At 42.0% G+C, this 27348-nt stretch overlaps 1 protein-coding gene across 4 annotated transcripts; it reads left to right on the top strand.

Moving 5' to 3' along the window:
- The first annotated feature begins 683 nt into the window (after positions 1-683).
- Positions 684-26557, top strand: LOC138815265 (protein FAM161A-like). Of its 4 annotated transcripts, XM_070004558.1 has the most exons (7): positions 684-967; positions 9542-9774; positions 11472-12629; positions 12996-13163; positions 16857-16956; positions 24501-24655; positions 25123-26557. In XM_070004558.1, exons 1-7 carry the CDS (start codon positions 797-799, stop codon positions 25256-25258), a joined length of 2121 nt encoding a protein of 706 aa, XP_069860659.1. In that variant the 5' UTR covers positions 684-796; the 3' UTR covers positions 25259-26557. The 4 variants fall into 4 exon arrangements, with proteins under 4 accessions (XP_069860659.1, XP_069860661.1, XP_069860662.1 ...); XM_070004559.1 differs by lacking the exon at positions 12996-13163 and having other exon boundaries at positions 685-967; positions 25123-26556; XM_070004560.1 differs by lacking the exons at positions 16857-16956; positions 25123-26557 and having other exon boundaries at positions 24501-24639.
- The last annotated feature ends 791 nt before the right edge of the window (positions 26558-27348 follow it).

Here is a 27348-nt window from a genome sequence, read left to right on the forward strand (position 1 = left end):
TCAGAGGTGACCCCCAAGATAAGCACAGGGCTCTCACTACCTGCATTGTCACCACCTGGGGAGAACACTAGGCACCGCCCAAGTCTGGGCGATTACCTTATGGGCGGGACTTCACTAGTAGCCTCCTACTGATTGGCCGGTTTGGGCCACGTCTCAAGCCAATCAAAGAAGACCCCTCCCCCACCCGCTCCCGCCTTCTCGGACCCTAGGAAGTTGCATTCCGTAGGTTAGGTAGTAAGTGGCCGGGTTGCACACCACACCCCCTGCTCTCCTCCTCTCCTGTCACTTCACTGGATAGAAATGAGCCCATTCTTCCCAGAGCGAGTTGCTTTAGTCGTATAACGTGAAAAGTGGGTTTAGGCGGTCAGTCGCTCACTAAACGTCTACGCCAGCAAAAAGCCTACTGGCTCCCACTGGCCCGTGAGCTGAATAGCACTTTAGATAAACCGGTACTGTGACAAGGAGCGTGGCCATCTGAGCAGCCTGAAGGTTACTTTGGCTTATGGGCTGGTCATGCGTATCCTTGCAGTTCCACTTCCAGAGTGTTTTGTTGAGCTGCAGATTAGTATTAAGAACCGTTACTTCCTGAGGGAAGACCAATGGACTGGCGGGCTTGGATTCCCGGCAACGCGCTGAGCCTTTGCTTGCTTTTGGCCCCTCGCGGTTCCTGTAGCGTCTTTAGGAATCGCGCCCCTAGAAACCGCCGGCCGCCCGCTGGGACGGTGGGTCGCTAGAGGCGGCGCCAGCTTCACTCGCCCCGGGCCAGCGCGGGCGCTCAGGCCTCGGAGCGGGGGTGATGGCCGCCTCGCACCCCGCAGCGCGTCACAGCCCGGGAAATACCACCGGAGCGTGGGCCGCCCTGTACCAACGCCAAGACCCCAGACAGGTTCTGGCGGCGGCGGCCGCCGCCTTGGGCAAGGAGGAGGAGGAGGAGGAGGAGAGCGCGGTGCAGCCTGCGCGGGCGTCGGTAACGTGGGAGCGGCGGTGGGCCGGGGCCGGGCGCGAGCGGAGGGCGGGCCGGCCCCCCGGCGAGGCCGGGGCTTGGCGCCCGGTGCAGGGCCCTCCCGCCCCGCCGGGTGGGAGAGCGCGCGCGCGGGCCCGGGGCCGGGGCGCCGCGCCGGGGCTGCTTTCGCTCAAGGCTGGCGCTCTACTACTTGAGAGGCGGCCTCGCGGCCTGCCGAGAACGCTTCCTGGGAGATGAGAGTCTCCTGGCCTTTGCAGCCCGGGCTGGCTTCGAACCGCGGTCCTCGGGTCTCAGACCCCCTCCTGCCTCGTCAGGATCGCCGGCCTGAGCTTCCGGGGCCCGCTCTGGAGAGCAATGTCACGATTTTCTGGTAAAGTGGCAGGACCTGACCTACTCTCCAGCAACAGAAATCTTTGTTTTTTTTTTTTTGTAATTTGAGGAAAACTGGTGTACCCCGTAGTGGATAACTCGTACAGTCAGGTGAATCAGTTCTATCCTCCATCAGTAAGGTCTTGGTTATTAGTGGATCTTAGCTAAAGACATCAGGGCTAGATGTGGACTTAAAAAAAAAAAAGGTTTTAAGAGTTGAGTGGGGGGGGGGGCTGGGAAGGTGGCTCAGTGGTAGAGCGCTTGTCTTGCATGCCTGAGGCCCTGGGTTCGATTCCCAGCACCACATAAGCAAAAAGAAAAAAGCCGGAAGTGGCGCTGTGGCTCCAGTGGTAGAGCGCTAGCCTTGAGCTGAAGAGCTGAGGGACAGCGCCTAGGCCCAGAGTTCAAGCCCCACAACTGAGGGGGGTACAAAAAAAAAAAAAGCAAGTTTTAAACCAATGGGGCTGTCATTTGAGTAGCTCATTTGAAGATTATATTCTACTTTGTCTTGCAGTGGTAGAGGAGCTGGTCATTTGTATAGTTGGAATTATATTCCACAATGCCCTGTTAAACTGCAGACTTATTTTGTAAAATGTGATTACCTTAGGACAGATCAATTTATATAATGAGCTAGTTTCAATAAGACAGGATCCTAAAAAGAAAAAGAAAAAGCAGCAGCAAGAGCTAACTCTTAAAACTTTGACATTGTTCTAAGACTACCATACAAAGATCTAAAAGTAAACTGGGTAAACTACCACAGTAGGCCTGATAACCAGGACTGGGGGACACAGAAAGACAGAAAAGAGTGCAGAGCTGCATAGACTAGATTGTGATCCAGTGATAGATCTTGATGGATCTTGTGGATGTTTTGATTTTCTTTATCTTTTAGTATTAGGGTTTGAACTCAGAGCCTGATGCATATAAGGCAGGTTTTACTACCTGAACTATACCTCCATCCTAATCCATCTTGATTTTTTTTTTCCTTTTTTGCCAGTCCTGGGGCTTGTTAGGGCCTGGGCACTGTCCCTGAGCTCTTCAGCTCAAGGCTAGCCCTATACCACTTGACCCACAGAACCACTTGTGGCCTTTTCTGTTTATGTGGTGCTGAGGAATCGAACCCAGGGCCTCATGCATGGGAGTCAAGCACTCTACCACTGAGTCAACTTCCCAGCCTTCCATCTTAATTTTTTAAAGGTTAATTTGCTTCAATAGTAAACTCATAGCTGGGCACCAGTGGTTCATATTTCTAATCCTAGCTATTCTCCAGGAATCAGACCTGGAGAATTGAGGTTTCAAGTCAGCCTGGGCTAAAAGTACAAGAGACTCCCATCTCCAGTTAACATAATGCCAGGCTGAAGGTGTGGATCAAGAGTGCCGGTGTGAGCAAGAAAGCCTAGTAAGAATGGGAATACCTGAGTTGAAGCCCTGGTACTGACTCTTCTACTTGAGCCACAGCACCTCTTCCAGCTTTTTCTGAGTAGTTTATTGGAAATAAGAGTCATATGGACTTTTCTTCCTGGTCTGGCTTCAAACAATAATCCTCAGATCTCAGCCTCTTGAGTAGCTAGGATTATAGGAATGAGCCACTGGTGCTTGGCTCTCTGAGTTTTTTTACTCAACGCTTACACTCTACCACTTGAGTCACAACTCCACTTCCAGCTTTTTAAGTGATTAATTGGAGAAGAATCTCATGGACTTTACTGCCCTGGCTGGATACTATATACTAAATATTCATGAGAATCTAGTCTCCTGAGTATCTAGGATTACAGACAGCCATCTGCACCTGGCAAACCACCTGCACCTGGCTAACCACTGCTTTGAAGTTATATAGTCTAGTCTTTTTTTAATTTCCTACATATGTAATATATTAATATATGATAGCATGTTATAAGGATAGTTTTATATTTTTCCGTATTTTCCTTTTTCTCTTTCCATTGGGGTTTACAAATGTAGATCTGACTCATTCCTAACAAATCTTTTCCAATAAAAAGGGCAACTTTAATAAAAATTCTAGAATTGCAGGTGAGCCTTTATAGATGACAACACAATTCTTTATAGGAACTGATTCTAGAAAGCAACAGGTGCTGGAAGGATTCATTACCTAAGTGGGTCAAACTAATGTTAGAAAGATCATCCTCTTATCCAATGGCACATTTACAATGTAACACAGAAAGCTAAACAAATATACAGCCTGTGTTAACTGATGCACTAAATGTTGTTGGGGTGGTGCCAATAAAGACGAAATTAGAATTGGAAATCTTTTTTTTTAAGTCTTTGATGTGTTTTAGGCAAAATCTTATAAGATAAATTAATCTGAGTTGTATTAAAGTAGTAAGCTAAAAGTGGGATGATGCTGTGCAAGCATCAATGCCTAAATGAGGATTATCAGTCCTGCCACTCTCTCCTTGTAGGCCTAAATCATTTGATCCTTTTGATTAAGACCTTATAAGAGATATTCTGAAAGAATCAATGAGAATACATGAATGCTTTTGGCATCCATTCATTTTAACCTACATCTTAATATTTAATAAAATGAGGGCTGGGAATGTGGCTCAGTGGTAGAGCGCTTGCCTTGCATGCCTGAGGCCCTGGGTTCAATTCCTCAACACCACATAAGCAAAAAGAAAAAAGCCGGAAGTGGTGCTGTGGCTCAAGTGGTAGAGCGCTAGCCTTGAGCTGAAGAACTGAGGGACAGTGCCCACACCCAGAGTTCAGGCCCCACGAACGGACCCAAAAAAAAAATTTAATAAAATGAATACAAGCCTTTTTTTAAGTTTTGGGATTTTTTGGTGGTACTAGGGTTTTAAATTTGGGTTTCAACTTGCTAGGCAGGTGCTCTGCCACTAAGCTAGGCATCTACCCAAATCCAAGCCTTTAGAACAATATTTTCTAAAAATTTTCTTTATTGAGATTAAGTGATTGCATAAATTTTACAATATTGTGGGAACTGTCCCACAGTAGCTAAAGTCACAAACATTTTTTTTGGGGGGGGAGCCAAGCACTGGCATTTATTTATTTTTATATATTTTTATTGTGAAAATACTGTATAGAGGGGTTACAATTACATGGGTAAGATAATGAGCACATTTCTTATCAAGCATTGTAGCCTCTTGCTTTGTTTCCCCTTCCCATCCCTTCGTATCCTCCCCCCATCCCCCCCACCAAAGTTGTAAAGTTCGTTTTTGGACATAACAACTTGTACATCTTATTGTTGCAATGGGTCCTCCTGTATCCCTGTTTTAACAATTTTTTTTCCCTTCCCCTCCACATATACCAACATCATATATAGTGAAAACAGGGGTTGTACCATGGGGGAGGGACATACAAGGCAACAAAGACATAATCTTATAAATATGTTAGAAACAATCGCATGAAAGATCTCTTTTTTTTTTTTTTTTGGTCAGCCGTGGGGCTTGAGCTCCAGGCCTGGGAGCTGTCCCTGAACAATTCAGCTCAAGGCTCATGCTCTACCACTTGAGCCATAGCACCACTTCTAGTTTTCTGGTGTTTTTTTTTTTTTTATTGTGATTAAGTGATTACATAATTTCCCAAATTTCACAGTATTGTGGAATAATGATGCTCATTTTATTTTATTTTATTTTTTTATTGTTTTTGGTCGGCCGTGGGGCTTGAACTCTGGGCCTGGGCGCTGTCCCTCAGCTCTTCAGCTCAAGGTGAGTGCTCTACCACTTGAGCTACAGAGCCACTTCCGGTTTTCTGGTGGTTTATTGGAGATAGGAGTCTCACGGTCTCTCCTGCTCGGGCTGGCTTTGAACCCCGATCCTCAGATCTCAGCCTCCTGAGTAGCTAGGATTACAGGCATGAGCCACCAGCGCCTGGCCAAAATACATTTCTTTTTCGACAGGGTCACCCCTTCCCTCACTCTTACTATTTGTTATTTATTTATTTATTTATTGTTGGCTGTGGGGCTTGAACTCTGGGCCTGGGTGCTTCCCCTCAGCTCTTCAGCTCAAGGCTAGCACTCTACCACTTGAGCCACAGCACCACTTCCGGCTTTTTCTGTTTATGTGGTGCTGAGGAATCGAACCCAGAGCCTCATGATGATGCTCATTTTAAATCACAAGTTCATTCTAATTTTCCTGGAGCAAAATGTCTGTCACAGTCTATAACATATAACGGTGTACACATATACACCATACATGTGATCAGCAGCATGAGGATATTTAGTAGTGGTTCGACCAGATGAGTGGGAGTTCTTTGTTTCTTAAGTCCTGTTAATTTTGTAGTATCACCTAACATTTTGGATTTAGCATCCACTTATTAGGGAGACCATGTACCGTTTGTCTCTTTGCTCTTGGCTTACCTCGCTCAACATGATTCCTTCTAGCTCCATCCATTTCCCTGCAAATGCCATTATTTTGTCATTTCTAATGGCTGTATAATATTCCATTGTGTATAGATACCACAATTTTTGGATCCATTCATCTGTGGTGGGGCATCTGGGTTGTTTCCATATCCTAGCTATTGTGAACAGTGCTGCAATAAACATGGAGGTGCACGTGTCCTTGTATATTGGTTCCTGTTGTTCAGGGTAGATGCCTAGAAGTGGTATGACTGGGTTGTAAGGGAGGTCAATCTTTAGCTTTCTAAGGACCCTCCAGACTGCTTTCCAAAGTGGTTGTATAAGTGTACATTCCCACCAGCAGTGTAATAGGGTTCCTCTTTCTCTACATCCCCTCCAGCATTTGTCGTTGGCTGACTTGTGGATGTGGGACATTCTGACTGGGGTAAGGTGGTATCTCAGGGTTGTCTTTATTTGCATTTCCTTCACCACCAGGGATGATGAACATTTCCTCATGTGTTTCTTTGCCATTTTTATTTCTTCATTTGAGAAGTCCCTCTTTAGTTCCCTTGCCCATTTAGTAATTGGCACAAACACATTTTTAACTTTCACAAAGCGAATTGTCATTATCATGGTCTATAAAGCTTGTGAACTCTACAAACTTTGACAGTACAACTATTTCTTTTTTTCTTTTTTTTTGGGGGGGGGGGTGGGGCCTGAACTCTGGGCCTGGGCGCTGTCCAACTTCCCAGCCCAACAGTACAACTATTTCTTCCAAATAGAATGATATGTACATTTCTTTCCTTTTGCTTAGTATAAGGCGTTCCCTCTTTCTCTCATTCCCTTCCTCCCATCACTGCCCTTGAGTTGCTTAGTTCAGTTTCATCAATGTCCAGTGCAGCTGCTAGGCCCCTCTGCTGCATTTTTTCATCTGTTTTCCTCTGATTCCATGCCCTCCTTATTCCTTCCCTCATATGTGCACACATATATACCATAAGTAGGGTCATCTAAAAAACGATACGACAAATTAAGAAGAGGTCCTTTGTTTCTTGATATCCTGTTTACTTTGTCATATCTTGTTGCATTTTGGTCCAGTTGTGGGGCCTGAACTCTGGGCCTGGGCGCTGTCCCTCAGCTCTTCAGCTCAAGGCTAGTGCTCTACCACTTGAGCCACAGTGCCACTTCTGGCTTTTTTTTTTCTTTTTGCTTTATGTGGTGCTGAGGAATCCAATCCAGGGCCTCAGGCATGCAAGGCAAGCGCTCTACCACTGAGCCACCTTCCCAGCCCATAATATTATTTGGATTTATTTTTTTTGGGGGTCTGGTCGTGGGGCCTGAACTCGGCTTGGGCGCTGTCCCTCAGCTCTTCAGCTCAAGGCTAGCGCTCTACCACTTGAACCACAGCGCCACTTTCGTCATTTTTTCTTTTTGCTTATGTGGTGCTGAGGAACTGAACCCAGGGCCTCAGGCATGCAAGGCAAGCGCTCTACCACTGAGCCACCTTCCCAGCCCTCTTGTTGCATTTTGAATGTAAAACATTCGCATATTAGGGAGACTGTGCCATTTGTCTCTCTGATCTTGGCTTATTTTGCTCAACATGATTTGTAGAACAGTATTTATTTCTTTACATGATTCAATCGTTTTGTAAGGAAATAACTGCGCTTCCTTTGGTGGAAACTTGCTGGTTTTTGTTTTTTTTTTCTACTTATGTGGTGCTGAGGAATCGAACCCAGGGCCTCATGCATGCAAGGCAAGCACTCTACCACTGAGCCACCTTCCCAGCCCAAAACTTGCTGTTTTTGTCTTTTTTTTTTGGTGCTGGTACTATGGCTTGAACTCAAGGTCTGGGCACTGTCAGATTATAGACATGAGCCACCAGTGCCAGGCTAACACATGCTTTTTTTTTTTTTTTTTTTGGTAGGTCATTCTGGGCTTGGGCGCTGTCCCTCAGCTCTTCAGCTCAAGGCCAGACCTCTACTGCTTGAGCCACGGCATCACTTCCCTTTTTCTAGTGGTTTTATTGGAGATAAGAGTCTCACGGACTTTCCTGTCCAGTTGACTTTGAATGCTAATTCTCAGATCTCAGCCTCCTGAGTAGCTAGGATTACAGGCATGAGCCACTGGCTCCCAGCACTTGCATTTTTTAAAACTGTACATTCATTCAATTAACAAGTGTTTACTGAACATCTGCTGTTGACCAGGTATTTCCCAGACACTGGCAACACAAAAGTGAATAAGACAGACAAATGCTAGCTTTTGTAAAGCTTATTTTCCATAGGGATGCAAATTAGTGAGTGGGCACCTGTGGCTCATGCCTGTAATCCTATCTACTCAGGAGGCTGAGATCCAGCCAGGGCAGGAAAGTCCGGGAAGTCCAGAAAATCCAGGGCAAGTGACTCTTATCTCCAATAAACCACCAAAAAAACAAGTGGTACTGTGGCACAAAGTAGTATGGTGCTAACTTTGAGCAAAAAAAAAATTCAGGGATGGGGGCTGGGAAGGTGGCTCAGTGGTGGAGCGCTTGCCTTACATGCATGAGGCCCTGGGATTGATTCCTCAGCACAACATAAGCAGAAAAAGCCGTAAGTGGCACAAGTGGTATAGAGCACTCACCTTGAGCTGAAGAGCTGAGGGACAGTGCCCAGGCCCAGAGTTCTGGCCCCACAACTGACAAAAATAAATAAATAAATTCAGGGACAGGGCTGGGAAAGTGACTCAGTGGTTTGATTCCTCAGCACCACATAAGCAGAAAAAGCCGTAAGTGGCACAAGTGGTATAGAGTGCTCACCTTGAGCTGAAGAGCTGAGGGACAGTGCCCAGGCCCAGAGTTCTGGCCCCACAACTGACAAAAAATAAAATAAAATAAAATAAAAATTCAGGGACAGGGCTGGGAAAGTGACTCAGTGGTAGAGTGCATGCCTTGTATGCATGAGGCCCTAGGTTCAATTCCTCAGCACCACATAAGCAGAAAAAGCCGAAGTGGCACTGTGGCTCAAATTGGTAGAGCACTAGCCTTGAGCTGAAGAGCTGAGGGATAGCGCCTAGGCCCAGAGTTCAGGCTCCATGACCAGACCCCCCCCCAAAAAAAAAAAAAAAATTCAGGCACAGCACCCAGGCCCTAAGTTCAAGCCCTATGACTGACCAGAAAAAAAAAAAGTCCTATTATTTATAATGACTTTTTCTGTTGTAGTGTCATCTATTAAATCTATAATTTAACGAATACTCTTTTTCCATTGAGTCTGTTCCAGGTAGTAGGCTAAATTTAAAACTATGGTTGGCAGTCTTTCATGCATAGTATCAGAAACAATTTCATATGTTTTTCAACTAATAAAATATTTAAACTTTTGATTTTACATAGAAGGGAGTTTTTAATCTCCTTAGTAGTACAGTTTAAAGAAATGAAAGATATATAAAAGGAGTGAGATAAAATTCCAGTGGACCCTTCAGGCATGGCTTTGTGTACAATCTGAGCAAGAGGATATCTATAATTCATAAAGCAGATTTGGATTTTCTGGGAGTTTGCTCCTCATGTCCTTAAAATATCCTTAGGGGAAAATGTACATAGACTCCAAGTAACTTAAGAACCTAACTAGATGGGTCTTTCAAGACTCTCATTTGGGGCTGGGAATGTGGCTTAGTGGTAGAGTGCTGCCTAGCATGCATGCATGAAGCCCTGGGTTCAATTTCTCAGTACCAAATAAACAGGAAAAGCTGGAAGTGGCCTTGTGGCTCAAGTGGTAGAGTGCTAGCCTTGAGAAAAAAAAAAGATTAGGGACAGTGCCCAAGCCCTGAGTTCAAGCCCCAGGGCTGACCAAAAAAACAAACAAAAATAAACCTCTAACATTTGAATTTGTGTCAGTTTCTTTATTCCAAATGATATTGAACAGTTTTTTCCCTCCTGCCAGGCTGATTATAACATCAACTCTTCTCCAATGAATGATCGAATAACGTATGAAGACACTGTTAACTTTTCTGATATCTCCCACTCTAATGAAGAGTATTTCAGGAGACTAAAAGAACTGAAGGCAGCCCACATAAAAACTATGAAAATATTAAGAAGAATGTACCAAGAAAAGCTAAATTTAAAGGAAGTTCAGCCAGTAATCATCAAGGAAGATTCTCCTAGTATCTCTTCCAGGTGAGTTTATATTCATTGTAATTTATGTCTACTTAAAAGTGAAATAAAATTGTTTCAGAATATTTTCTCTTAAGTATTGTTACACCTTTTTTTATGGTGGTATTAGAGTTTGAACTCGGGTTTTGTACTTGATAGTAAGTGCTATAATGGTTGAGCTACACCCTTAGTCCTTTTTTCATAACTTATTTTTCAAATAAGGTCTTGCATTTTGCCCAGGCTAGCTTGAACCAAAATCCTATTTATGCTTCCCACATAGCTGGGATAATAGGAGTGTGCCACCACACCTAGCTTTTATTGATTGATGGGGTTTCACAGACTTTTTGCCTAGGTCTAGCCTCAGACCATCATCCTCTTGATACAGCTTGGAGTAAAGGTATGAGCACTGCTGCTGCTTCTCTGTGCACTCCTAGTGCTATATAAAGGGGAGATTATATTCAAAATAGTTGATGTAGCCAGATATGCATACCTATCATCCAAGCACTTTGGAAGCTAAGGCAGGAAGATCAGGGGTTCAAGGGCAGTTAGCGCTACATAGTTCCTGTATCCAAAAGAAAGAAAGCTGGTTGCTGGTAGCTCATACCTATAATTCTAGCTACTCAGAAGGCTGAGATCTAAGTACTACAGTTCAAAGCCTGTCCCAGCAGGAAAGTCCATGAGACTCTTATCTCCAGTTTACTACCAAAAAGCCAGAAGTGAACCTGTGGCTCAATTGGTAGAGCACTAGCCATGAACAATAGAGCTCAGAGAAAGCACCCAGGCCCTGAGCTCAAGCCCAGGACTGGTTTAAAAAAAAAAAAAAAGAAGAAGAAGTAGAGGAAGAAACAGTTGGTCATGCCAGGGTGTTGGTAGAAAGAATTTTCCAGTAAGTGTCTTATGTGAGCTCAGACTGGAAGGAGAGCGACGATGCTGCACATAAGAAGCAGTCTTGTAGGCAGCAAAGATCAGATGTTCTAAGGCATGGTGGCACAGGAAGTCATGGTGTGAGGAAGTTCACATACTACATATTGACTGAAGAATCGTGACTGGGAGTAGAGAGGGCTGAGAGGTTAAGACTGGAAAGGGAAGCAGAGATCTTTCCTGAAGGGCTTTATACGTTAGACTTTGTAACAAAGAGGAATCATTGAAAAGTTCAAAGCAATGGAGTGACCTGATGAGATAAATGTTTTAGGATTGTGACTGGAAAATTTGGAGGACTTAGTAGATAAGATACAACAGAGCTGAGCGCTGGTGGTTCAGCCTGTAATCCTAGCTACTCAGGAGGCTGAGATCTGGAGGATCATGGTTCAAAGCCAGCCCGGGCAGGAAAGTCTATGAGACTCTTATCCCCAATAAACCACTAGAAGACTGGAAATGGTGCTGTGGTTCAAGTGGTAGAGCACTTCCCTTGAGCTGAAGAGCACAGGGACAGTGCCCAAGCCCAGAGTTCAGGCCCCACGACCCACAAAAATATATAAATAAATAAAAGTAAGATACAACAGCCCTCTAATCTCAGGTTCTTTGACTCTAAGATAAAGAATCAAACCAGATCATTTGTAAACATCTTTAAACTGTTTTAAATAAAAATGATAATTTTCATAAGTTCATTCCAGTTCCTCTCTCTAGCTGATTATTATACCCTGAAAATAGATGTAGGCCTATGTTAAGTTTTATGTTTGATCAAGAAGAATTGAAAGTGTATCTTAATTCTTCTCACTTAGTTGTGCAACGGGAAAGAATTCCTATCACCCTGTGTTGTTAGTGACATCACTTTCGGAGCCTGATTTGACCCGGTCTTCCTCCTTGCATACGTCTTCCTCTGAAGAGGATCTACCGCAGCTAAAAAAAGAGCTTTCCAAGAAACACAAAATGATGACGTATGCCAAGGAGCTCATCAACAACATGTGGAGAGACTTCTGTGTTGAAGATTACATAAAGTGTGATGATTCTGACTTCCCAGCAGTTGAAAAAACAAAGAAGAAACCGAAAGAATGGGTGCCCAAGGTTACTGTGCCTGTGCCTTTTCAAATGACAATTAGAGAACAGAAGAAAAAAGAAGAGGCCAAGAAGGCTATGTCGGATATTGAAATGATGCGTAAACTGATCAAGACACAAGCTGATTCTGAGCGTAGGAAGAAATTCCGAGCTAATCCTCTTCCTTCATATATCTTCTTTCCCCGTTATCAAGATATGGTCAAGCAAAATGAGGAAAGGAGGAGGATGATGAAGGAGAAAAACAAAGAAGCTCTTTTGGCTTTACAAAAGCCATTTAAGTTTATTGCAAGGGAGGAACAGAAGCGAGCAGCCCGGGAAAAGCAGCTGAGAGACTTACTTAAGTCTAAAAAGAAAACAAGCCGGTTTAAAGCCAGACCCATACCTCGATCTACTTATGGTTTCTCTTCGCCTATTAGTGATAAATTAAAAGAAGAAGAACTCTATAGAAGCCTTAGGGCACAGCTGAAAGCCCAAGAATTTTTAGAGGCTTTCTCCGCCCTGCCTTCTGGGACAACATGCAGGAACCCCAGGAATCCTGAGCGATCTGGAAAGTTAAGGAGTAAAGCCAGGGGTAGAGGCCAGGTTCCTGATACTCATGACCCCCCTCTGAAATATAAAGAATTCTCAGAACTCAGGTTTCCAACGCGCTCAACAGTTTATAAACAATTTGACCTTCAGACATCCTCAAGTGACTCTGCCAAAAGAGACAAAGTTAGGGCAGACATTAGAGCAGATGAAGAAAACTTGAGAGAAACACGTTGGCCTTATCTGTCTCCAAGGTGTAACTCATCAGTGAAAAATGCGAATCCAAAGCCCCCACTTTATAAAACTGTCAGCCCGACAAAGCACACAGTATCTTCAAGAGGACGGGAGCAGGCCACAAGGTAATGACTAGTACCCACTAACTTGAGATTGCTAAATTCCTGTATGCAGCTCTGTTAATTAATTTTATGTTGGTGAATTTGAAAATATTAAGAAATTATTACTATATCTATAGTATATTTTACTGCACAATGTAAAACATTTTGCTTAGGGTGTTCTAAGAAGCAAATGTACTTTATATAGTTTTTGAATTTTGGGGGACAGGCAAGGTGACCTTTAGCTTTGATTGGATTTCCAGATTCACAAGTCAGATTTCTGTAAGAAGGTTGTCCATTTTTTTTAACCTTTGAATTATCCCACAGTAAATCTTTGATAAACAACATTTTGCTTGGCTTAAAGTGAATTAAGCCATAGTTTGTTGCCCTCAGGAGATCACTTGAGGAAAAGAAAATGTCGGAAGAAGAGAGAAATCGGATCCTAACTAAACAGAAGCAAAGAATGAAAGAATTGCAGAAACTCCTGACAATCCGGGTTAAGGCTTATGACTTGCACCAAAGTTTAGCTCAGATGTCTAAATCCAAACTAAAACACCTCAGGTATTATGAAAGAATCCTGAATCTTCAGAGCATTTATTTCCAAACTCTTAAAAAAAAAAATCAGTTGATTCCAAGAAAAGAACAAGTGGAGAATAGTATTAGTAGTTTAGTTTAGTTTATGGATTAAAATTACAATTGGTCACTTATACTCATTATGTACACACATGCATAATGCCTGTGTAAACTCATACATGCACACATACGCACACCTCTTGGGGAGAATCATGAAGCCATGTTGATGAACAGAAACTTTTTGTTGTTGTTGTTGGTTGTGGGCTTGAACTCAGAGCCTGGGTGCTGTTCCTGAGCCTCTTCGTGTTCAAGGCTAGTACTCTACCACTTGAGCCACAGCGCTACTTCTGTTTTTCCAGTGGTTAATTGGCAATAAGAGTCTCTTCTGCCTAAGCTGGCTTCCAACCACGATCCTCGGATCTCAGCCTTCTGAGTAGCTAGGATTTACAGGAGTGAGGCACTAGTGCCCAGTTTAGAAACATTTTCCATCAAGGCCATACTTAACGCCTATAATGTTTAATGTTTCATCAGCATCTAGCCTTTTAATTTTTGTTCCTTTTTTTTTTTTTTTTTTTTGGCGTCAACTGTGGGACTTGAACTCAAGGTGTAGGCACTGTCCCTGAACTTTTCTGCTCAAGGCTAGCACTCCTCCACTTGGAGCTACAGTTCTACTTTTGGCTTTTTTTTTTTTTTTTTTTTTTTTTTTGGATCCGGTCGTGGGGGCTGAACTCTGGGCCTGGGCGCTGTCCCTCAGCTCTTCAGCTCAAGGCTAGCACTTTACCACTTGAGCCACAGCACCACTTCCGGTTTTTTCTGCTTATGTGGTGCTGAGGAATCGAACCCAGGGCCTCATGCATGCGAGGCAAGCACTCTACCACCGAGCCAACTTCCCAGCCCTTTATTTTTGGAGATAAATCTCACTGACTTTCCTGCCCAGGCTGGCTTTGAACTGCGATCAGCATATCTCAGCCTCCTGTGTAGCTAGGATTACAGGCATGAGCTACCAATGCCCAACTACACACACACCACACACACACACAATTTTATGGTACTTGGAATTGAACCCAGGACCTTGTGTGTGCTTAACACATGTTCTCCCACTGAGCTGTATTCCTAGCCTCTTTGTATTATTTTTGATTGCATAATATAGTATTGAGAAAAATCTTAACTCACACAGATCAAAATAAAATTTAGTAGCTTTCTATAGAGTCTCGGATTTTTTTTTTTTGCCAGTTCTGGGGCTTGAACTCAGAGTCGGAGCACTGTCCTTGAACGTCTTTTTTTTTTTTTTTTTTTTTTTTTGGGTCCGGTCATGGGGCCTGAACTCTGGGCCTGAACGCTGTCCCTCAGCTCTTCAGCTCAAGGCTAGCGCTCTACCACTTGAGCCACAGCGCCACTTCCGGCTTTTTTCTTTTTGCTTATATGGTGCTGAGGAATCGAACCCAGGGCCTCTGGCATGCAAGGCATGCGCTCTACCACTGAGCCACCTTCCCAGCCCCCCTTGAACGTCTTTTTGCTCAAGGCTAACACTCTACCACTTGAGCCACAGTGCCACTTCCAGCCTTTTCCATTTATGTGGTGCTGAGGAATCAAACCCAGGGCTTCATGTATGATAGGCAAGCACACTACCACTAAGCCACATTCCCAGCCCCCCCCCGCCCCCTTTTTTTTCTTTCTTATTTTGGTGCTAGGGATTGGACCAGGGCCTTGACCATGCTACTTATTTTGTACCATTAAATTACAACCCAGCCCCAACCAAGAATATTTCCTCCCCACCCCTTTCTCTCTTTCTCCTTTTCCTCTTTCTTTCCCCTTCCCCTTCCCCCCCTTAACCTTCCCCCTTTTCTTTTATCTCTCTTTTTGAGGCAAGATCTCATTAGAGAGCCCAGGCTGGCCTCAAATTCAGAATCCTCCTAGCTCAGCCTCTCTAGTCCTATGTGGGGTTTAGTGGTACATGTTGCATTTCATTATAGTTTCAATATAAAATAATTAAAACATGCACAGAATCTATAGAACCCCTTCAGAATATTGAAGTTTGAAAACCAGTGTCTAGATGTTATACTTAAAGGTGTTCATGTTAAAGTCAGAAAATACCTCCCCAAAGCTGGGTAAGTAATATAATTTATTAATTTATTATATTAAATGACATATATGTTTGGTTCTTATAACTCAAATTATATATGTTATTATATATATGTATTATATATGTATATCATATGTCTGTTAGCTTTTAATGATGAGCATTCCTTTATAATGCAGTATAATCCACTGATAGAGGGAACTTAATTTGATGAACTTGCGCCAAAAATTTCTTAGAAATATAGTATTTGCTGGGTGCCAGTGGCTCATGCCTGTAATCCTAGCTACTCAAGAGGCTGAGATCTGAGGATCTTGGTTCAAAGCCAGCCCTGGCAGGAAAGTCCATGAGACTCTTTTATCTCCAATAAACCACTAGAAAACCAGAAGTGGCGCTGTGGCTCAAACAGTGCTAGCCTTGAGCTGATGAGCTGAGGGACAGCACCCAAGCCCAGAGTTCGAGCCCCACAACCGACAAAAAAAAAAAAAAAAAAAAGCCAGCTCAGGCAACAAAAGTCCATGAAACTCTTACTTCCAGAAAACTGGAAGTGGCGCTGTGGCTCAAGTGGTAGAGCGCTAGCCTTGACCTGAAGAGCTGAGGGACAGCGCCCAAGCCCAGAGTTCAAGCCCCATGACCAACAACAAAAAAAAAGTATTTACCAGTAGGGAAAAAAACCTAGTTTTTCATAACACTAATTTGCAGATAATTAAAGATACTTATTACTTTATAACTATTTCCTTATTATCTGCCTTTTTATCCTGATTGCTTTACTGTATCTTATGTAGAGAAAAAGTGTTATTTAATTCATTACAGGGTCTAGCCCAAAAAAGTACACATATGGTAAATTTATGTATTTTGATTGCTATTCTTCTATGTATGCTATATGCTAATTATCATGCTCCCTATTTCTCCTTGACCTGCTCCCATTTAATTAACTTTGCCACTAACCTTTAAGAGATCTCAGGGGAAAAGAAGAACAAGGTCTTATTTTCTTTAATTCTTTTCTTTAATTATTTTCTTAAATTCTTTAAAGAGAACTATAATTTGGATCAAATCTTCCTGGTATATATACTTACAAATGAGACAAGAAGGAAGTCATTCTTCTAGTTTAAGTCCCTTTGCACATTATGCCTTGATGATTTTGAAAGTCAAAATGTCTAGACTTTTCCAGGGCCACAGAATGTGTGCTTTCAGAACCTTAAAACTTTATTCCATGAGAATTTATCAGTCTAGCCGGGCGCTGGTGGCTCACGCCTGTAATCCTAGCTACTCAGGAGGCTGAGATCTGAGTATCATGGTTCAAAGCCAGCCCGGGCGGGAAAGACCGTGAGACTCTTGTCTCCAATAAACCACCAGAAAATGGAAGTGGTGCTGTAGCTCAAGCGGTAGAGCGCTCACCTTGAGCTGAAGAGCTGAGGGACAGCGCCCAGGTCCAGAGTTCAAGCCCCATGACCAACAACAACAACAAAAATAAAGAATTTATCAGAAAAGGAACTGAGCTAAATTCACAATTTCTGATTTGTCATTTAAGCTAAACGTTATATATGTAAGTTTTTTTTTCTTAGATGGCCTTTTAAAATTCTATTCCTTTTATTTGATTTTAGAAAGAGTGAAAAGGAAAGGATGAAAGAATACCGACAAGAGCTAGAAGAAAGAGAAGAAGAATTAAAACAGAGGCCATTATTGTTTGAAAGAGTTGCTCAGGTTGTGTTTGTTGGAATATAAGAGCTATTGTCAGCCTTTAAAAAAAATCTTTAGCTCCCAGACTTAAAGCCCATCTTCCCTATGTATGTGTTACATAATTATTGAGACAATGTTTCTGTGATAGCTCAAGGAGAGTATCTTACTGATGAGGCAGGCAATCGCTTGATAAAGAATATACTGCCAATCCAATTGTCTTAAAATACTAGTTGCACAAACTTTTTAAAGTCTGGTTATTTTGAAGAACCAACTTGGTCATATATTAAGGTGAGGCTTCATGAATGATTTGAAGATCTTTGCAGAATTAAAAAATGAAACAAAATGGCTAATTGAATCAGATTTATTTCTGCCAGTAATTTTTTTTTTTTTTAGTGATACTAAGGTTTGAATTCAGGGCACTGCACTTGCCAGGCAGGTGCTCTACCATTTAAACTATATCTCCAACTCTTTTTTGTTTTAGTTACATTTCAAATACAATCTTGTGCATCTTTTTGCCTAGGGCCAGCCTCAGACCATGTTCTTCCTACTTAAGCTTCCTATACAGGTGTGCACCACTGTGTCCAGCTCATTTATTGAACTAGATCTTGATAACTTTCTGATCAAGCTGGACTTGAACTGCAGTCCTCCTAGTCTATACTTTCTGAGTGTAGTGTATCTGGTCATTTTTAAAAAACTGAATCTGTATTTCAGTCTTATCTGTAATCACTGAAAGCATTTTTTTATAGGAAAACCAAACTTAGGGACAGTGGATACTACTTTTTCTGTTTTCACTCAGTTTTATGATGTTTTTGTTGTTGTTGATGATGATCAGGGGCTTGAACTCAGGACCTGAGCACTAATCCTAAACTCTCCTGCTCAAGGCTAGTGCTCTACCTCTTAAAGCCATAGCACCACTTCTGGTGGTAGTTGTTTGCTTTTTTTGCTTTGCTGGTCCTGGAGCATGAACTCAAGGCCTGGGCATTCTTCTTGAGCCTCTCTGTGTTCAAGGCTAGCACTCTACGACTTAAGCCACAGCACCACTTCTGGCTTTTTCTGTTATGTAGTGCTGAGGAATTGAATCCAGGTCTTCATGCATGTGAAGCAAGCACTCTACCACTAAGCCACATTCCCAACCCCCAAAATGCATCTGTTTTTGAAACCACGGTCTTATTGATTTAATTTTTTTTGTTGTTATGGGACTTGAACTCAGGGCCTGGACACTGTCCTTGAGCTAGCATTCTACCACTTGAGCTACAGTGCCACTTACCACTTCTGGTTTTTTGGTAGTTGATTGGAGATAAGAATCTCAGGATTCAGGCACTGGTGGCTCACGCCTGTAATCCTAGCTTCTCAGGAAGCTGAAATCTGAGGATCGCTGTTCAAAGCCAGCCCGGACAGGAAAGTCCATGAGACTCTTATCTCCAATAAACCACCAAAAAACTGGAAGTGGTGCTGTTGCTCAAGTGGTACAGTGCTTGCAGTGAGCTGAAGAGCTGAGGGATAGTGCCCAGACCCAGAGTTCAAGCCCCATGACTGACCAAAAAAAAAAAAAGAAAGAAAGAAAAAGAGTCTCAGGACTGTAATCCCAGCTACTCAGGAGGCCGAGCAATCTGAGGATCGAGGTTCAAAGCCAGCCTGGGGAGGAAAGTCTGTGAGACTGTTATCTCAGTTAACCACCAGAAAACCAAAAGTAGTGCTGTGGCTCAAGTGGCAGAGCACTCGCATTGAGCTGAAGAGCTGAGGGACAGCACCCAGGCCCAGAGTTCAAGCCCCACAACCAGCAACAGCAGCAACAAAAAAAATCTCAGGGACATTCCTGTGTGGGCTGGCTTTGAACAAACCATGATCCTCAGATCTCAGCCTCCTGAGTAGATAGGATATAGGCATGAGGCACAGCACCTGGCTATAATCTCTTGTAAGGGACATTTATCAATTTTGAGTACTTTGAACTTTGAGTTCACTTTGGTGACACTTCTTGACAATAGATAAGAACCACTGGAGGTGACAGGAGCTGCATTGTGAATTTCAGGCCACAAACAAGTAGTAGACAGTTGAAGCACTTGCCTGACATGTGAGCTCCTCTTGGTTTTCTACTTTGGTTGGGGTTTACTTTAGATGGCTAAGAACTACTACTTCTCCCAAAGGAGTTGGTCACTGAGAAACCTGCCACCTTCTTTTCCTAAGTAATCTCTCCTGCTGGTGAAATGCCTCATGAAACTTCTATTTTCTATCTACTAGTTCCAAAAATTATAATTTGAATGAACTGGATAAGGTGACATTTGCCTATAAATAAGCTATTTGGGAAGCTAAAGCAGAGGATGGCTTGAGTCCAGGAATTCAAGAGTAGTCTGGGCAACATAATTTTTTTGATTGGTTCTTGGCCCTTTCCTTTGCAAAGCCATGTATATCTTCATGTCATTACTTCCATTCCTCTGTCAAAATTAATGCTGGGCAACAGTTGATAACCCTGGATAACAGTCCACTATCCATTCTCACGTCCTAGTCTCATTTCCAATGAATGGTATAAAGGGGTCTATTACTAACTTCCCCAATTGGTGCTATAAGTCAAGGTCATTGTTGTAGATGAACAAACTCAAGTTCAAAGGAGGTAAGTAACCCATGAGGATTATTGTTAGTAAATGACAGGGCTAGGTTAGAACCCATGTTGATAGGCTTCCAAGTACTTAACCCTTAGCTATCCTGCTTCCTCCTAAAAGAAAATGCACTAGTCTTAGTCCAGTATTCAGACTCCTGTGAGCTCTGTTAACCTCTCTAGTCTGTCTCCTACTGCACTCATTTTGCCCGTATCTTGTTCCCCGACATACACACACCCTTTACTTTCTGCTACCTTCAAACTTGACTGTTCATGCTACTTTCTAGACACCTCAGAGTCTTTGTCTTTACTTTTTTTTTTTTTTTTTTTTTTTTTTGTCAGTTGTGGAGCTTGAACTCTGGGCCTGGGCTGTATCCCTGAGCTCTTCAGCTCAAGGCAAGTGCTCTACCACTTGAACCACAGCACTGCTTCCAGTTTTCTGATGGTTAATTGGAGATAAGAGTCTTACGGGCCTGAGGTGACTTTCAACTGCGATCCTCAGATCTCAGCCTCCTGAGTGGCTAGGATTACAGGTGTGAGCCACTGGCACCCGGCTGTCTTTACTACTTTTAGCTCATCCACATCTTAATGCGCAGTCACTATCTTGCATTGTTCCCCAGGTTACCCTTCCCTCTGTTCTTTAACTAGCCTGTGCATACATCTGTCATAGCTTGTTGAAATTGTTTGTCTGTGTAAGATTCTTGCCGTTTTGCTAATTCACTTTAAGAGTGGTGGCCAAGTCTTTGTAATCCCAGCACCTGGTGCCTAGGGCTAGCCTGACACAGTGGACATGTTAGCAAGTGTCTATTGAACCAACTTGAACAATTATAATCACATTGGTCAGACATTTACCTTTTATTTTTTCTGGGGTGAGTCTAGACTAGGAACATTACTTTGATAAATTTGTGATGAGTTTCAGTATTAATATTTTGTTATTCTGTACATTCCCACCATTCTAAAGCATCAGAAAGCATGGCAAAATAAATGATGTATATGTTGAAAGCAGGTTATTTTTATAACCGCTATTTTTTCTCCAGTTTATATGCTGAAAACATTTTTCTCTTCCCATGCTCTTGTGAGGGCTTGCTATAATCATTCAATAATTGTTAAGCAAATAAAAAAATTTCTACTAACTACTGGTGATAAATATATATAAGCTGGGCGCCGGTGGCTCACGCCTGTAATCCTAGCTACTCAGGAGGCTGAGATCTGAGGATCACGGTTCAAAGCCAGCCCAGGCAAGGAAAGTCTGTGAGACTCTTATCTCCAGTAAACCACTAGAAAACCAGAAGTAGTGCTATGGCTCAAGTGGTAGAGTGCTCGCCTTGAGCTGAAGAGCACAGGGATAGCGCCCAAGCCCTGGGTTCAAGCCCCATGACCAACAAAATAAAAATAAAAAATATACATATATATTTTCCCCCTTTGAACTGGAGCTTTAATTAGAGCATTAAAGTCCATCATTATTTTAGCTTCTGGAAGAAACAAAGGTAATACTTTTTAGCAAGGTCTTTTATAGTAAAGAAAGTAATAATACAATTGTTTTAACTGTTCCTGTTATTTCATAGGATTTACAGATCTTTTCATGATAAAGTACAGAGGAGAAATACTTGTTTAAATTAGGAATAATTATATATTTTCTTGTATAAAAGTATAATTTTCTTGTATTAAAGTATAATTAGTTCTTTTGTGTGTGTATGCCCATCCTGGGGCTTGAACTCGGGGCCTGGGCACCATCCTTGAGCTTTTGTGCTCAAGACTAGCACTTTACACTTTGAGCCACAACTCTACTTCCATTTTTTTCAGATGATTAATTTCAGGAAATAAGAGTGTCATAGACCTTCCTGCCAGAGCTGTTTTTGAACAGTGATCCTTTGATCTCAGCCTCCTGAGTAGCTTGGGTTACAGGGGTGAGCCACTGGCACTTGGCAAAATGTAATTAGTTCTGTGTATAGATTGTCTATGGCAGTGCACCACTGTTGTTTTGGTTAACATGTGTTAGTACATTTTCCTTGTACTGTATTTTGCTATGACGACTGCTGCAAATTAACAGCTGTTACTTATATAACAAAGTCACTTGCAGCTCTTTTCATTGTCAATTTATAGGTTATTTGTCATCTTCCTCTGCTGACTTATTACCTAGCAGAATATGTCCGATTACAAAACAAACTATATTATTTCTCTTTTTTGGAAACCACAGGTTTATAAACTGAGTAGATATTTCTTTTTTTTGTCAGCCATGGGACTTGAACTCAGGGCCTGGGCTGCTGTCCCTGACATCTTTTGCTCAACACACACACACATGTCAGCCTCTTGGGTAGCTGGGATTACAGGCATGAGCCACTGTCTTATCCTAGCTTATCACTGTTTCGATTTTTTTAATTAATTAATTTTTTGCCAATCCTGAGGCTGAACTCAGGGTCTGAGGACTGTCCCTGAGCTGCTTTTGCTGCATGTTATCACTCTACCACTTGAGCCACAGTTTCTGGCTGTGGCTTTTTCTGTTTATGTGGTATTGAGAAATTGAACCCAGGGCTTCATGCATGCTAGGCAAGTAAGTACTATACCATTAAGTCACATTTCCAGACCCTTTCTTTTTTTAAAGTCACGAACACCTTTTAATCTTCATGATAGTTATCATTATCTTCATCTACATTGCTTATGACCTTTAACAATAAAACTATTTTTTTACAAATCTGTTTTGGTTTTTTGTTTGTTTTTTTCTTGGGCTTGGGGCTTGAACTCAGGTCTAGGGTGCTGTCGCTCAGCTCTTTTTGCTTAAGGCTAGCACTCTACCACTTTAAGCCACAGCTCCACTTCCAATTTTCTGGTGGTTAACTGGAGATAAGAGCCTTTGAACTGTGATCCTCAGATCTCAGCCTCCTGAGTAGCTAGGATTACACGTTACCAGCACCAGGCTATCACTGTATTTTTTAATATGGGGGTTAAACTGGGTGCTGACTCACATCTTGGCAGTATGGGATTCCATTGGTCCATTGGAACTGAGCTATTTTTATTCACTTTGCTTTAGATGGATACCTGAAGGCCAATATTGGCCCTAAACTAATTTACTTCCACTGATAGGAGCTGAAAGTTCATTAAAACTGAGTTACTAGTGTGAGTACCATCATCTTGTAGCTCCATGAAGCCTATGGTCTCACAACTGTAATGACTTCCTTTTTTTTTTTTTTGCCAAGCCTGGGGCTTGAACTCAGGGTCTGGGCACTGTCCCTAATCTACTTTTGCTCAAGGCTAGGGCTCTACCACTTGAGCCACAGTGCCACTTTGGCTTTTTCTGTTTATGTGGTACTGAGGAATCAAACCCAGTGCCTCATGCATGCTAGGCAAGCATTCTACCACTGAGCTACCTTCCTAGCCCCTGTAATGATTTTCAATTTGCTGCAAGTATGTTTTGTTTTGTGGTGTTGGGGATTGAACTCAGGGCCTTACACTTGCTAGGCAAGTGCTCTACTACTGAGCTGTGCCCTGAAGCCTCACCTGCTGCACCTCTGAAAGGATCATCACAGCTTCACTGGATCTCCAAGCAAGGAAGTGATAGTCCATGTCCCTTTGCTTCCTTCACAAAGTAAAGCCAGTAATTATTACTGATTCTTCTATTATCGTTGGGGATAGCCATGCTTTCTAAAGAGTAAAAATTGCTCAGTCCCAGTAGTTCATGTCTGTAATTCTAGATGCTGGAAAGCATAGATTGGAAGGATCATGGTTCAAGGCCAGCTCCAGCAAAAAGTTTGTGAAACTGCATCTCAAGAAGTAGTGGGTGCCGGTGGCTCATGTCTGTAATCCTAGCCACTCAGGAAGCTGAGATCTGAGGATTGCAGTTCAAAGCCAGCCCAGGCAGGAAAGTCTGTGAGACTTATCTCCAGTTAACCACCAGAAAACCCGAAGTGGTGCTGTGGCTTCAAGTGGTAGAACATTAGCCTTGAGCTTAAGAGCTCAGGGACAGTACCAGGTCCAGAGTTTAAGCCCCACAACTGACAAAAAAAAAAAGTAGCTGGGCGCAGTGGCATATATGTGTATCATGCTATGTGGAAGGATGAGATTGGGAGGATAGCAGCTTAAGACTGGGCAAAGCAAGACTCTTAAAACAACAACAACAAAATAAACAACAAAAACAAGGGGCTGGAGGCATAGCTCAAGCAGTAGAGCACCTGCCTAGGAAGCCAGTGTTCTGAGTTCAAACTCCACTACATCCAGAAAAAAAAGTAAAATACTTAAAAGCACTTCAAGAGCCTCCTATTTATACCTATTACATGATCTTGCTTTCTACTCCATTGTCAGACCCATTGTACAACTATTGTAGAACTGATGTGATCTCATTTTCTTACTGATTTTCACATATAGAGTCACAACAGTAGGTAAAACCTAGGTACAGTATAAAGAATAATTACAGATTACTCTTCATGTGCTATCATCTGGGGTTAGTAACAGAGCATGCCAGCACTCTAGAAGTTTGTGTGCCCTTCCGAGACCCCAACCCTCTGCCCTAAGATAACTGTCATGATCACATCCATGATAAACATCATCTTGTTTTTCATTGGTAATGAGGCTTGCTTGAACTCAGACCCTAGGTGCTGTCCCTCAGCATTTTTGCTAAAAGCTAGCACTCTACCATTTTGTTCTCTGGCTTTGAACTGTGATCCTCAGATCTCAGCCTCCTAAGTAGCTAGGATTACAAGTGTGAGCCACAAGTGCCAGGCTTAACATTGCTTTGTTTTTCTGCACAACTGCACTCCTATGTCTATCCCCAAGGGGTATAGTTTTGTCTAGTTAATGAATTATATTAAATGCACACTTGTGCTTTGCTCCATATTGTATTTGTGAGATCTGTTTGTGTTGTGGCAGATAACTACAGCTCATTCATTTTCATTGCTTTCTTTTTCTGTTGTTTTTAACCCATACCCTTTTAGCAGAGATTTATAATCTTGTTCTCATCTAAAAAGGTTTGTCTTTCCTATAGAAAAATGCAAGAATGGCAGCAGAAAAGCATTATTCTAATACCCTAAAAGCACTAGGATTATCTGATGAGTTTGTTTCAAAGAAAGGCCAAAGTGGAAAATTACTTGAGTACCTCAGCAACCAAGACATGAAGAGTTGCCTTGAAGATAAGGAAAGGTAACATATATAACATGTCTGAACAACTTACCTTTGAAAAAAATTCTTACTTATAATTCAAGAAAGCTTTCACTTCTGGTCTCTTATTTGTTAAACCTTTTATCTAAGGGAATGATGCGATCTGTTATAACATATACTGTTATGGTGTTTGACACAATCAAAATATTTCATGGTGATGAAGTTGTTTCTAAAGCAAAATAAATTAGCTTTCTGACTGGCATAAGTAACAAAAATAACAGCATGCTTTCAAATCAATTGTAATGAAGTCACTCAGGTTCTGAAATAAATTATTTCTCAGAGGAATATGTAATTTTCCATTGACACTTTCATAGAGTTTTCTTGGTAATAAATTGAAGCTAATTCACGTGAGGAAGACTGGCAAGGCAATGGTATACACTGCAAAGGGTTTATGTGCCTTTAAACCCAGTCATTTTTCCTTTGAAAGATTGATAAATTTCTTCCTCTAGCTTTAATGAAGAAGAAAAAATAGAAGAAAGAGAGAGCGAGGAAGAAAATTATTTTGTTGAAACCACCATCCAGGATTCTTACCAGGGAAAAGATGAAGATGGTGAAGGAAGTAGAGAAGAAAATACTGAAGACTAAAACTTATTACAAGCTCTCCTCGCTGCCCCTTGCTGTACAGCACCAGGATGTCAGCAGCAGCTAAGAGCATCTTGAGGGGCATCTCTGATAAGCATGGGGATCAACGAAGACATCAGAGCCTAAAGGGACTGAATCCAGATGATTCGGTCAGAGCAAAACTGTGCCTGTTCTGTTTTAAAAATTACTGTGTGTGATCTGTTTCCAACTATAATCTGATTGGTATTTTTAAAAGGGCTTGAGAAAAAGGTTTAAGAATCACAGTTGTCACAAACTTACTAGTTATGAAAATATAATTGTTTTGTGGGGAAATGGGCTGAGTGTTGAGAGTAGAGAGCAGTATTGGCCCTTGATTTAACTGTTTCTAGAAAGCATCAATTAATAAAGATTTCTACTAATACTATATATCCATTCTTTTGATTTGCAATATAAACTATTTTGTTTATATTAAGTTTCTTATTTGAGCCATTTTGTGAAAAGTAATGTAATATGAAAAAACGTAGATGCTTACAAATTTACATTCATTTCTGCACTAGAAATTTACTGTTTAATTATACATACTATCATCCTCTTTTGGGAGGTCTGGGGGTGTTAGTCCTAGGGCTTGAACTTAAGAGCCTGGGCACTGTCCCTGACCTTATTTTTGCTCAAGGCTAGTGCTCTACCACTTGAGTCAGAGTTCTACTTCTGGCTTTTTATGGATAATTGGAGATAAGTGTCTCATGGACTTTCTTGCCTAGGCTGGCTTCAAACCACAATCCAAAGATCTCAGCCTCCTGAGTAGCTAGGAGTATAGATAGATATGAGCCACCAACGCTTGGTGGTCTAGTTTTAGTCTTTTTTTCCCCCTGGTACTGGAGCATGAACTTAGTGCTTTGCTTACCTTCTTTTAAAATAAGGCTCATACTCTACCACTTGAGCCATGCCCCAATTTCTAGCTTTTTTCAGATTTGTCTGCCTTGGCTGGCTCTAAACCTTGATTCTTGATATCAGCCTCCTAGCTGAGATTATAAGCAGAAACCAACATGCCCACCTTACCCCAGCTACTGCGGCTGCTTTGTGTGTGTGTGTGTGTGTTGAACTCAGGACTTTATATATACTAACCACTCACTCTACCAGTAAACTACTCCCTTAACTCCTCACCTGAATTATTTTTTGATAAAGTATTATAAATTACTAATTTTTTTTTTTGTTGGTCATGGGGCTTGAATTCTGGGCTTAGGCATTGTCCCTCAGCTCTTCAGCTCAAGGCTAGCACTCTACCACTTGAGCCACAACACCACTTCCAGCTTTTTCTGTTTATGTGGTACTGAGGAATCGAACCCAGGGCCTCATGCATGCGAGGCAAGCACTCTACCACTGAGCCACCTTCCCAGCCCCTAATTACTAATTTCTTAACCAAGTGTATTATTACAGATAGAAATCATTATGGCATGTGTGAATTACAGTATTAAGAAATACATATCATGGGGCTGGGAAGGTAGCTCAGTGGTAGAGTGCTTGCCTTGCATGCATGAGGCTCTGGGTTAGATTCCTCAGCACCATATAAACAGAAAAGGCTGGAAGTGGTGCGTGGCTCAAGTGGTAGAGTGCTAGCCTTGAGCTGAAGAACTGAGGGACAGAACTCAGGCCCAGAGTTCAGGTGCCATAGCTGACAAAAAAAAAAAATCAATTTTATGTATGCTCATGTGTCCATAATAAGTTGCTAAAGGCAAATCTTCAAAGTAATTCCAATTTAACTTTTTAATGCTAGACTCATTTGTACTCACCTTTCTACACATTATTGCAAATTCACTTTCCATGATGTTAATTTGATGTTTTTAGGTCATTCCAATTTTTAAAGCAAATTTTAAAAATAAAATGAAACCAGTCATATGATGTTACAGGATAACACATTTACTTTTCTGAAAACAATCAGCATCCTTTAAAAAAGATTAACAGCTATATTATATAATAACAGTGTTTTCTGTCAATTTACAGTGTAAAAGGTAATTTTTCTTACTCAGGAGCAAATACTTAGTTGTAATTCCTTTTCTACAATTTATGTTAAACTGCTTGTCACTATCATTAGATTGTAAAATCCTTGAGACAGC

The sequence above is a fragment of the Dipodomys merriami genome, unplaced genomic scaffold (genome assembly GCF_024711535.1).
Source record: "Dipodomys merriami isolate MVZ:Mamm:240054 unplaced genomic scaffold, mDipMer1.0.p SCAF_63, whole genome shotgun sequence".
Classification (NCBI taxonomy): domain Eukaryota; kingdom Metazoa; phylum Chordata; class Mammalia; order Rodentia; family Heteromyidae; genus Dipodomys; species Dipodomys merriami.

Coding starts and splice junctions, on each gene's coding strand:
- LOC138815265 (XM_070004558.1), top strand. CDS start 797: ATGGCCGCCTCGCACCCCGCAGCGCGTCACAGCCCGGGAAATACCACC. Junction 968..9,541: donor TGCAGCCTGCGCGGGCGTCG/GTAACGTGGGAG, acceptor CCCTCCTGCCAG/GCTGATTATAACATCAACTC. Junction 16,957..24,500: donor TGTTTGAAAGAGTTGCTCAG/GTTGTGTTTGTT, acceptor TCTTTCCTATAG/AAAAATGCAAGAATGGCAGC.